The 12,443-nt window shown below is 42.2% G+C and overlaps 2 protein-coding genes across 5 annotated transcripts in view; both read right to left on the bottom strand.

Moving 5' to 3' along the window:
- The window catches only part of LOC112162144 (EMAP like 4), an 18,859-nt gene extending 9,587 nt beyond the window's left edge, over positions 1–9,272 (bottom strand). The window contains exons 1-7 of one of the 4 annotated variants that reach the window (XM_024297816.2): positions 8,921–9,272; positions 7,263–7,448; positions 7,075–7,195; positions 6,671–6,844; positions 4,630–4,770; positions 2,347–2,372; positions 2,185–2,223 (exon numbers count right to left, since the gene is read on the bottom strand). In XM_024297816.2, coding sequence (XP_024153584.1) covers positions 2,185–2,223; positions 2,347–2,372; positions 4,630–4,770; positions 6,671–6,844; positions 7,075–7,195; positions 7,263–7,448; positions 8,921–8,945 — 712 coding nt within the window. In that variant the 5' untranslated portion in view covers positions 8,946–9,272. Of the gene's footprint in view, positions 1–2,184; positions 2,224–2,346; positions 2,373–4,629; positions 4,771–6,670; positions 6,845–7,074; positions 7,196–7,262; positions 7,449–8,069; positions 8,747–8,920 lie in introns of those variants that run through there. The other 3 variants (XM_024297817.2, XM_024297818.2, XM_024297819.2) reach the window with 3 other exon arrangements.
- A 247-nt stretch (positions 9,273–9,519) lies between these two features.
- The window catches only part of tspan14 (tetraspanin 14), a 7,827-nt gene continuing 4,903 nt past the window's right edge, over positions 9,520–12,443 (bottom strand). Inside the window, exons 6-9 of the mRNA XM_024297820.2 lie at positions 11,996–12,121; positions 11,854–11,901; positions 10,500–10,610; positions 9,520–10,338 (exon numbers count right to left, since the gene is read on the bottom strand). Of these exons, the coding sequence (XP_024153588.1) occupies positions 10,273–10,338; positions 10,500–10,610; positions 11,854–11,901; positions 11,996–12,121 (351 nt within the window). The 3' untranslated portion in view covers positions 9,520–10,272. The remainder of the gene's footprint in view (positions 10,339–10,499; positions 10,611–11,853; positions 11,902–11,995; positions 12,122–12,443) is intronic.

The following is a 12,443-nucleotide window of genomic DNA, read 5'->3' as shown; positions in this document are numbered from 1 at the left end:
CAGGTATAGGGACATATGAGGGACAGAAATAGGGACATATGCGGGACATTGTAAAGAGACGTATGCGGGACAGATACAGGGACATACGCGGGACAGGAATAGGGAAATATGCGGGACAGGTATTGAGACGTATGCGGGACAGGTAAAGAGACGTATGCGGGAGAGGTAAAGAGAGGTATGCGGGACAGGTAAAGAGACGTATGCGGGACAGGTAAAGGACATATGCGGGACAAGTACAGGGACATACGCGGGACAGGAATAGGGAAATATGCGGGACAGGTACAGGGACTTATGCGGGACAGGTATAGAGAGGTATGCGGGACAGGTAAAGAGACGTATGCGGGGCAGGTACAGGGACATATGCGGGACAGATACAGGGACATACGCGGGACAGGAATAGGGAAATATGCGGGACAGGTACAGGGACTTATGCGGGACAAGTACAGGGACTTATGTGGGACAGATACAGGGACATATGCGGGACAGGAATAGGGAAATATGCGGGACAGGTATTGAGACGTATGCGGTACAGGTAAAGAGAGGTATGCGGGACAGGTAAAGAGACGTATGCGGGAGAGGTAAAGAGAGGTATGCGGGACAGGTACAGAGACGTATGCGGGACAGGTATAGTGACATAAGCGGGACAGGTATGGGGATGTTGGTGGAAAAGGTATAGGGAAATATGCAGGACAGGTGTAGGGACTTATGCGAGACAAGTAAGGGACGTATTGTGGACAGGCAAAGAGATGTATTGTGGACAGGTAAAGGACATATGCGGACAAGTATAGAGACGTATGCCGGACAGATACAGAGACATATGCGGACAGGTAAGGATCGTATGTTGTAAAGATATAGAGACGAATGCGGGACAGGTAAGGGACATGTGTAGCACAAGTGATGAATATAGCTAGGATGTGTGGGACAAGTTAAAGAAAGATAAGTAAAATAATTTAGGATGGACCAAGACAGGTGTTGTGAGGGAAAGTTACAGGAATGATGAGAGAGAAGGATGACACAAGTGTGGAAAAGATCAGAAAAAAAAAAAAGAAAAAAAAGGATGGAGCAGATTGGGGGCAATTGTTTGACAGATAAGAGAAATGTATACGTTAGGAAAGGTGTGGGACATGTAGGTAAGTCTGAGACACGAGAGAGATAGACTTGTGACAGGTGAGGAACAGCTGGTGTGGTATTGAAGACAGGCAGATGTGGGGCACAGTTTAAAAGAGGAAGCAGGTCTCTGATGTTTCAGGAAGCATAACTTATAGAAAGAACGGTGCAACAGTTTTGTATCTGGTCATACAGCAACACACCACGTCTCTGACTTGGCCTCTTTAGTATCATATATTAGGAAATTATCCAACAACCCTTTTCAGGCCGATTTTCATGGACCAGACAGTACAAGGCTGAAGCGGATATCCAATTTTTTTAACTTGTTTTCCTCAACATTTGAGAGGAAATTTATCTTCATTCCCTGTTACAAAGAAAAAAAAAGTTCTGCAGCTACTTAAAACTCAATTTGTACTCTAGATTTTGCGTAGGAACTATTAAAATGTGAGCTAGATTTTTATTGGTTCAACAGATTAAAAAAACGGTTACTAAAAGTGTTATTTTCAAAATAAAATCATAAACGCGAATCCACAGCTTTATTAGCAGCATCCTTGTGACATTAGACGTTTGTTGAATATATTGTATGATTATTATGATCTGTGGGAACAACTGTCACAATAAATCCATATTTGGGTTAAAGACTGCTAGTTTTTGTCTGTTAAATGCAGCTTTCATTTATTTTGAAGGCAAAGGTTCTTCTACCGTTTCCTTTTTTCTGCCAAAAGAAACTTTCCGAAGACGTTTGCTTTTTGGTAACTTTACTAGCAAATGTACATAAATTTGAGAACAGGAGGAGTGAGGAGTAGAAAAACAACACTCCTGGAAATGACTCGTGATTGTCCAATCAGATGATCAGGACTGCTCTATGACATTTAAAAAAAAAAAAAAAAAAGTGAATGGTAGGGTGGAGTCACAGACAGGTGTGGCTTCACCTGAGCGGCTTGAAGGCTAGAGAGCAGGTGGCTGAGCGAGGCTGACAATGCAAAGCAGAGATACAGAGAGAGAGGGGTGATTGTTTCAGATCAGAAAAAGGAAGCTGCTGTTGTCACGTTTGCTGGCTCAGGTCATGTGACTTACCTGCCTGGCTGTTTTTCTCTCGAGTGGACATTTTGGATGCTATGAAACAAAGACATTGTCACTCAAACACCAAAACATGAAGAAACGATGATGATGGTGATGATGATGATGATGGTGGTGACGATGATGAGCGGTGAAGGATGAAGACCGTTCTGAGCTTACCTGCACTCACCACAGGCTCTTTGTGTCTAAAAGAGAACAAATAGACGTCTGTTACTCTGACGGTTCCACCATTATCATAACTGATGATGCTCGTTGTCACATGACTATTTTTGTATTTTCAATTTGCTTTTAGGTCAAATGTTTGTGTGTAAACAAGCTATTAAGACAAACCAGAAAAGTTCAGAAAAGTAAAGTTAAGACGTTTTAAGACCTTTTTTTTGGAGGCTATCCATGTCCAAACTTAAGAATTTAATTTTTTATTTTCCAATTTTTGATCAAAACTGTAGCTTCTCATCTTGTTTTTGTGGTCTGTGCCATGATGCTTTAGCGCTCTTCTTTTTTACATCATCTCATCAAAAATAATCGTGGTTGAAGTTGGTTGAAATTTTTGACAAGAAATTAGAAACAGAGGTTTCCTAGAGAATAATTTTTTGGGTGCAAATATCAAAATTCAAGACTTTTTGAAAGCTTTTTCAAAAAGAATAATTGAAAAATTCCTAAATTCAATCATTTTAAGACTTTTTAAGACCTTGCAGGAACTAGGGCTGGGTTCATAAAATCGATTCATCGATTTGAATCGATTTAAACTTAACAGATCAATAATTGATTCATAAAATATAAATCGATTTAGCACATAAAGTTAAAGTCCACTAGCTTGATGCTAATGCATAATGAAATTTCCCTTAAGACGGCTAATGCTAACGCTCGGTCGACCTGAACATACATTACTGACTAAATGAACATCTTTATAAACTCACAGGCATGAATTTTCCGAACACTTTTAATAATATATGTTTTTTTAAGTAAACATTTTTTGGTCTAAAAAAAATATTTTTGCTCAGTCTTTCTTCTTCTGAAATAAAGTGTAATGCTACAGCGCAATTGCCACCTAGTGGTCAAACTGAAACACACTACAGGAGAGGCAGAACAATGTTTACAATGTTAATGATGTTGTTAGAGCTTCTCCTTTAGAGAATCCATGTAACAATGTATGATATTAACAATCTCATTATTTCACTAATACATTTTACAGTATGTGAACTGGAACAGATCAGTATAAATATATTCAGAACATATAGTAGAGTATTAATGTATTTCTAAACAAATGTGTAAACTCAAAATTGAATTGAATTAAAGGATTAAAATAATCGAAAAAAATTGGAATCATATCGATCCAGACCCTTGAGAAAAAATTGTTTCTGTAAATTATAATTAATACCCAGCCCTAGTGGGTAACCTGCACCAACAACGTTACCACAATTTCCAACTGAGTTTGACCACAGCTAGTCTTCTATGACATTAGAGTGTGATGCCTGTCACCATAGATGATCTTTGCAAGGTTGTGTGTGGTTTGATGTTTTTCCTTTGTTAAGATGAAGAGCAGCACCTTTCTCTCAGTTTCATTATTATAACTAGCTTAAATGTAGTTTGGATTCATCTTTACATTGGCTAGGACACCTTCTAGACAGAAAAAGACTATGATTTTTGGCTTTTTATCAATTTTTTAAAAATAAATCTTGGGCCTCAAGCGTTTGTTTAGCTGTTGTAACGACCGCTAGCCACCTTTGTTGGTGTGTATCAGTATTTCCCACTGACAGAAGAAGGACCGTCCAAAACAAACATGGAGGAGAATCTGATCGTTCTCCTCTTGACCTGGTCTTTATAATAATTGTCTTATTTGAATCAAGACATAATTACTCCTGTCTTTATTTTTTCCTTCCTCAGAACAAGTCATCAAACTGGGCTCCAAAGACAGAAGTACCGTTGAAAGTGCCGTCAATCCTGCAGTAAATGATAAAGATGGACGTAAACAAACCAAGAAGACTCTAAATAAGGGGTGCTTTCACTTTTTTGGGATACAAACTAGATAAATTCTCATTTTTATGTTCTTAAAAAAACAGCCTTATGGATTTTAAGTGTGTCAGACAATTATTTAGATGAGTATGTAAGATTACAACATGATAAAGTTTCCTTCAACAACTTGTTGAATGAATCCTTGAGTTCTTCGTTATGTGTTGTGTACCAACAACCAAAAACGCCAGTAACAGTAGGCACCAGTTTGACGCATACTTCGCACTTTTACTTTCCTCCAAAAAGTGTAACTTATTCTCCAATGTGACACATATATGCTTTTTATTTCTTTTTTTGGATGACTTATAGTCCAAAAGATATGGCATTACAAATTTACAAGATCCTGCAAAAAAACCCATGTGGTTCAAGAAAGCCCACATCTCATTTGGAGGGGGTCCATCTCTCCCCCCACCAAATGGAAGTAAGAGTTACCTGTCGGCGTTCTTCCCAGCTTTGGCCAACAGCTTGGAGGTGGACGCGGCCTTCACCAGTTTGCTCCGGCTGTCCTCTGAGGAGTCCCATGTGCTGCTCTGAGAGCGCTCCATACCTGAAGCCCGCTTCACGCTAGGACCCCTGAGCACATGAACACACACAGATACTCATTATCCCTGCAGCACCACCAGGAGGAGGAGCTTCTGAGCTGCACCTGCATAGACCCTTTAGTTCTTTTCTTCTGGAAGATCCAAGCAGAATTTCTGATCTCTGCAGGACAAACTAGGAGAATTCTATTCTGAAAAGTCTTGGTGTAAAGGTGTCTTTCTGCAGGTTTAGCTCAGATAAGACGCTTCCTCCTTTAAAAACCAAACAAGGAGCTCTCCAGGCTGGAACACATCAAAATACCAGCTGGAAGAGAAGGAGCCGAGAAGGTTAAAGAGGGGGGACGCTCCGAAGCGAAAGCAAAGAGAAGTTCACATTAGTCGCCGTCATCGAACACAAGCAGCTTCGAAGTTTGTTTGGCTGAGCAACAGGAAGCAGAAAGACACAAAAAAGTTGGGAGGATCCTGAAATTTTGAGCCAGAAGACACCAAGATCTGGTTTGAGAAGCTTTTTCACACATGGAGCAGAAAATCTGAGGAGGGGGTTGAAGAACCTGCTCCAAACATCTAAGACTTCACCAAAACCGAAGCGCTTCTTTACAGTAATCACCTGAACTGGATTCCTGTCTGATCAGGTGAGTTTAAAGTTCATTTTTTATTGACCTTTAACCTCTTAAAGACAGAGCGTTAGCTCCAGTGTTGACGACCTTTAAATTAGCGTAATTCTTAGAAAGTTTACGCAATTAACGTAACTCCAGCCAAATCTGCAGCAGGAAAAAAAAAAACATCTTTTGGTGATATTCAAGACTTTAACCTAAACTTTTGAATGTCGATTTATCGTGAAGTGTTCCATGTCGACATTAACGTGAAGATTTGCGTGTCAATGTTATCGTAAACTGTTGCATGTCGACCTTAAGGTAAAGTTTTAAATGTAAACTTATTGTAAAGTGTTGCATGTTGACTTTAACATAACGTTTTGTATGCTGACGTTAACGTAAAGTGTTGCATGTCAACTTTAACGTAAAGTGTTGTATGTCAACTTATTGTAAAGTTTTGCATGTTGACTTTAAAGTTTTGAATGTCAACTTTGAAATAATTGACGTTAATGTAAAGTGTTGCATGTCTCATTTCGACGTAAATTGCTGCATGTCGTGTAACGTAAAGCATTGCGTGTCTATTTTAAAGTAAAACAATGCACGTCTAGTTTTGTGTAAAGTATTGCACATTGACTTTAACATAAAATTTTGCACGTGAACTATAACATAAATTGTTCCACGTTGACTTTGACATAAAGTGTTGCATTTTGGCCCAAAGATGGTTCCAGAGAATCCAAGTGAATTTTGGAAATTGCGTCAACATTCTTTGAGTAACAGTAATTTGAAAAGCATGTCGCCCATGACAGCTCTGTTATTAAAGGGTGTAAAAAAAAGTTACTGTACATGTTTCTATTTTTTTGTGTATTTAAAATAAATCTTAATGTTTTCATATTTTCTACAGTTTTCATTTTTTATTTCAGAAATAAAAGTCATATTAAAATTCGTCCTAATCCACTTTTAAAATGTATTGCTCTTTTGAAAATGTTTTAACTGTTGACGATACAAATCAAACACTGCTCTACTGTGTAATAAAAATTGCAGTTGAGAGTAAAAGATTTAATTATAGGATCATGGCTGTTATTGTTGTTCATAAAAAGTTTTTCTGTGATTTTTTCTGGTGTTGGAAACAGACATGCCCCCCCACGCTGCTGAACACGTGTGAAAATAGCTTTGCAGAGTCTCAGTTCACCTGCTTCCTGTTCTGGCTCCGCCCCTGCCCACACTGTTCGGCTCAGGTGACTCCAGTGTGGGCGGAGCACAGAGGAACCTCAGGTGTTTAGAGGCGAGGTTAGTAGCAGCATCAGCAGGAAGTGAGGTCAGATGTGGTCGACAGGCAAAAACCTTTTAGGCGCCGCGTGGCCTTTGCTGCTGTCTGAGGGATGGGCCGGTCTAGGGGAGTTCTGGGGTAAGGAAGGGCTGGGGGAGGAGTCCTGAGGGTGGGGAGCCACCTCGTGCTCCTGGATCTCCTCCATCTGAGGCAGCTGGCTGCTGAGCTCCTTCTTCCTTTCTGTTCCACTGTGGACAGAACCGAGACCGTGAGAGACTGGTTCTACAGAGTCCTGATGTATGAGCCAGACGGTGCAGGGCCTCTAGACTGGTTCCTACAGTGAGACCATGTGACCAAACCTACAGGTGGACTGGGTTATAAAGATGCTGCTATGGATCTGAAACTGGGCAGAAATTCAACAAAGCACAGACCTTCACATTCGTTCCAGACTCCGCCCACCGATCACACCTGCTTTTACCTCTTAGCAGCTGATGAAACCGTCTCCTTCCTGGTGACGGAGGCAGAGTCCCTCTTCCGTCCAGGTGTACCTCCATTGGTGATGCAGGACATGGAGTAAGCTTCACGGAGGGCACCTCCACCTGCAGGACGACACAGTCAGAACCGCAGCAGGTCCAGAACCGGACTTCCTTGGTGGAACAGACTTACCTTTTCCTCTCTGTTGCTGCTTAGTCGCGGCGGTGGCAGAATCCTCGGAGGCGGCGAGGCGACGAAGGACGTCAGCCAGAGCAGCCTTCATCACCATCAGCTCGTCCTCCTGCTGCTGCACGCGCAGCTCCAGCGCAGACAGACGGTCGTTGACGTCTGAGACGCTAGCAGCAGACATGCTGTCATCTGCAGATGCAGGTTAATCAGTGTCAACAGTAGTGCTGCCACAAACAAATTTATTAGTCGACTAAGATTATTTTTTCCGATTAGTTGACTAATCAGGTCATGCCCAAATTGGAAGTAAAGCACACATCTCAACCATCATTACCTTTAAACTAACAAAAAATGAGATACATACCATAATATAATGTTAGTGTGAATGCTGTAAGCTGATTTGGCCGCTGAAAGCGCTGAAATTGATAGCTGAAATCAATATCTGAAAACGCTGAAGCAGATAGCTAGCTAAAATATTAGTGAATTGCAAAATTAGCCTAAAAAAACAGGGAAAAAAAGCCTAAATTAGCCAAAACAGCTAGCATACAGCTGAAATATTAGCTAAATTCCAGCCCTATAAGGATGATTGAAATTGTTTTAATTTTATACCATTTGTATAGATCATTTTATTCTGTTCTTAACATAATACATTCTAAAAGATAATTTATATCAAACTTGTTTTTTTTATGTAAAAATCCTTTGGAACTAATTCACTCAACTTTGTGCTAATATTAACTCAGGAAATAAATAGTTAATTCTGCCAAATCCTGCAGACTCTCGCGTGGGTGGAGGCTAAATGAAACTTTGTTTTGCCTTCTTTGTGGGGGTCCATCACACTCCTAACCCTCTGGGGGGCGTTGTTATGGGGATGGTCCTGATGTGGTTTCAGTGACGCCCTTGTGGCAGCACCTTTTATTTTTCATTCGTTTATTTATTTATTTTTTTTTTAAGCATATTCGTTTAGAAACCGGAAGTAGAGATCTGAGTTTGTTTGTGGGGGGTGGCTTTGTTTGAATCTTCCTGAGTTATTTCAATTTGTTTTTAAAAGCCCCGTTTTAATTTGGAAGATTTTTTTTTTAACCGCCGTAGATTTCTGTTGTCTCAAATGTTTAAATAAAGTTTGATTTGAAGAACAGAGGTGGCAAACGACGGAAAGCAGGAGGGGAAAAAAGCCAACAGGAAACAAACAAACAAAAAAATCAGCGGGAAAATAAAATAAAAACATTAGCAACAAATTACATCGGTAATAAATGTATTCTTCACGATAGATCGGGAAACTAAAAATGAAAACCCTGATGTGGTGCTTATAAGGTCCAGAAGGTCTACGGGTCGAACCAGAGTTCGATGGATGGCTCGTGCTCGTTAGCTAAAATATCTACAAACATCCACCCTTAACGCTCTGAACAAGACTAAGCTATTTAGAACCGTTCGGGTTCTGATGGGTTCTTTTGGACCGTCAGACAGACGCGTGCCCCCCTCCCCATCTCCTCAAGAATGTGTTGGCTTTGTGGCCCCGCGACCGCCGGAGGGGCGGTGCGGTTTATTCGATGAAAACAGCAGTGACACGTGTAAAGCCCCCCGAGGCGCGCGCGGGTTCCACCAGTTTGCCGCCCTGCAGGCAAGCAACATGGAGGTCAGGGGGGAGCCGCGGCGGCGGGACTCACCTAGGCTGCCGGTGAATCCGTCCATTTTGCTGCGGAAACGCGGGAGTCCGGGCCGAAGGCCTGCGGGAGGCGGAGCGCACACTGCGGGCCTCCCTCGGAGTTTTCCACAGCGGAGGGGAGAAGCCTTCGGAACCGAGCCGAGTCGGGTCTGGTCCTGCCGCCGTACTCTTCCCGTGCTAAACCCCGAATCCGCCCGAAACGCAGCGAACTGAAGAGAACGCCGCTCCGGTGGTCCACGAGCCGAGACGGGAGCGAGCCGCGAGCGCGACGCTGTTGCACGGTTCCGACTCCGCCTGCTGGGGCGCGCGCTTCCTGAAGAGGAGGCGGCGGCTCGGGTTTCAGTCCGAGGAATCCCGAAACCGCAAGACTACAAAAACCCATTCCAGTCAAGGCGATGGACGAAACTGATTCAATTCATCAAAAATCTATCGATGATCGATAATAGCACAAGCACGCGGGAATTCATTCCTGCACAAAAGAGACCGTAACACCTGAGCTCAGTCCTGTGGATGGATGATGAATATTTTAGGAATTTATTGTGTTGAAATGTGTTAGAAACCTCTAAAAATGGTCATGAAAACAGAAAAAGTGCCACCAGATCAATGAAAATTCACCTTTAATAATATTGAATACAAAAAGATAAAATTTATTTTATACAAAAACATCCACTTCACATTAAAAGCTGTTCAGATATAAACATTTTAAATTACAAAAAGTTGTTGCGTTGAAAAAAAAACTTTATTAACTCCAACTGCACTTGAGTCATGTAGATCATGTGACCTGGACCTGCTGAGCACACATCACTATCAGGGACCAACATGGAGTGTCATTCTGCAAGGAAGTAAGAAAGGTAAGTAAGGTGCTCACACTGAAAATGAGATCTCCTTCATATATTCGATGGGAAACCCCCACAGTTTCAGGTGTTTTCCAGTGGCTGGACGATTGAGCCGTTCACAGAGGCACTTTTACCGGGGTTGGTTATTGGACATAAATCTCTGTCATGTGACACAGATGAGACCTGAGAAGACCATCTGAACTGACCCGATGGTGGCTGCCAGATGGGTTCCACTTGTTTAATAAGAAAGGCACCTGAACTGATGGAGAAGAAGTTAAGGCAGAAAGGTGAAGCTGTCCTGGTGCAGAGAACAGCGCCATCAAAACAAGAACAATTGAAAAACAACAAAAGGTGGATCTCCTTCAGAGAGCAAAACAAAATCATTACTCCGTCTGAGCAGCAGACATGGCTGCCCTTCAGTCAACAATGGAAACGTCCATTTCACAGGGAGGAGAAGAAGGCACATCTGAGAGCAGAAACCAGAACCATCTGGATTTGGCTCCTGCGGATGAAGATCTTAGTATCTGAATTTGACTTTTTGGATGTCTGAGATCAGAGTCTTGGCTAAGTAGATCCCCACCATCTGAAAACCAGACAGATCAGACCGGTAAACACAAGAGTGAACACGGTAAACAAACAGATAAGAAGAAGCTACTATACAAAAGATCAACCGTGATCACCACTAATCCTCTCTCTGAACCATTTGAGCCCAAACGATATCTTTGATAAACTCTTCTTGTTTACCTGCAGCAGGGAGATGACTACGAACACAAAGGCCACAATGTACAGGTTTCTTGGTAACCACTCCTCCAGGGCAGCAATACATCCTTTGGTGAAGATGAGACCGGTCCAGTCCTGTGCAGAACCAGAACAACATTTTCATTCCATCACTTTAAGGACCCAAGATGAAACGGCAAATATTTAAGACGGATCCACGGTCTTTACATAGATAAAACTAAACATGGTTTAAGACTTGTTTTCTTTGAGACACAGGTACGTTTTGAAAGTCTTTTTCAAAAAAATTTTTTGTTTTAAAACCAGACATGGAAGGATGGTTGTAACACCTCATTGATTAAACAACTTTATCAGTTTAACTCTCAAAGTTTGGTTGATTACATTTAGTATAACGTTGCACACATTTAGAGTCAACATTTAACACAATATTCAATACTAGGGGTGTGCATTGGCAAGAGTTTGGAGATGCATGTTGCGATACACATGGCACGATACGATACATATCGCGATATATCCCATGACGGTACGAGAGACGATATTTTCCCTTTTTAAAAAAATTGTAACTGAGAAAAAAGCACTTGAAATTGATACAAATATCGCCAAATGAATTATCGTGATATTTCACTGAATCGATATTACTTACACCTCTTTTCAATACATCATAAAAACATTGCGTGTAAATGCGTGTACTTGTGTAGGCCTTTTCTACCTTTACAGTCACACACACATTCACACACTGATGCTGAACACTGGCCCCAACCTTCCAGAGACGATGTGGGGTTCAGTGTCAAGGCGGGAATCGAACCGGCAATATTCCAATAAGAGGTCGACACCCTACCGCTGCACCACAGCCGCCCCAACAAATGGATAAAACATATTGTACCATTTTATTACAATTAATCAATATTCAGGTGGAGTTTTTTTTTCTTTCTAATTCATATACTTCAAAAAATAGTGAAAAAGTGTCACAGTCTTGGGATATATCACGATACGTATCGTGAGCTGGGCATTTCCATTCGTATCGTATCACCGGGCTCTTGCCAATACACACCCCTACACTGTGACTGGAAATGCTTGCCAGAATTAACTGGACCATACCGGACCGGACCACTCAGTGGAAACGAGGCTAAAGGTAAACCAACAAAAGGTCAGTGGACGTCGTAGACCGGCTGGGTGCGATATTGGTCCCGGCTTTAGAACTAGGATGTTTACTTTGGTAATTATCTGGTCAAAGCATCATTTCATAACCTTAACTGAAGGTTTGGAGGAGAACTGAGAGAGCAGATTTTCTGTGGATGTTATTCTGAAGCCAGCTCATCACTATTGGGTCATGGACCGAGGATTCTCCTGACAGTCCCCTCACCTTTTTACTCCTCACATCGTAGCCACACTGAGTATTTATCACCAAGTCCTGAAAAACATAGAGAGTGAGGCAGAAGATTCCCGGGTTAGTTCGAATCCCTTCTGATCCGAACGGATCAATAGCGATCGGTCGACACACTCACAGTGGGGTCGGGGATGCAGCACGAGAACGGGACGCCGCACTTCTCTCTGCTACGATTGGTCACGTTGCAGTTGAAGTAGAGGTTCTGGTTCCAGTCGTCCGGTTCCTGAGCGCCGCAGCACTGGTTCTGTGGAAGAAGTAGAGGTTTGGACTCTTAAAGACGCAGATTAAGGCCTTCGAGGCCAGCCGACGGTTCCTATGGCGATACAGTTCACAGCTACCGCTCAGCATGGCTCCAACTTCCTTCAGTTTCTCCTCTTTTCTCCCCCCAGCTGCACATTCAGCACATGAGTGCTAATGCTGGTCCGTCTGCAGACACTTAGCCCCCCCATCCTCAGCAGACAGAAAGACATTTGTGGCATGTTGACCTGATAGTCCCTCATTCCATGTTTAGATCTGAACATCTCCTCCTGCTCAGACAGCTCTGCTCTAATGTTTTTCCATCCATC

Source organism: Oryzias melastigma, linkage group LG15 (genome assembly GCF_002922805.2).
Source record: "Oryzias melastigma strain HK-1 linkage group LG15, ASM292280v2, whole genome shotgun sequence".
Taxonomy (NCBI): Eukaryota; Metazoa; Chordata; class Actinopteri; order Beloniformes; family Adrianichthyidae; genus Oryzias; species Oryzias melastigma.
This window is presented reverse-complemented; position numbering and strand designations above follow the sequence as displayed.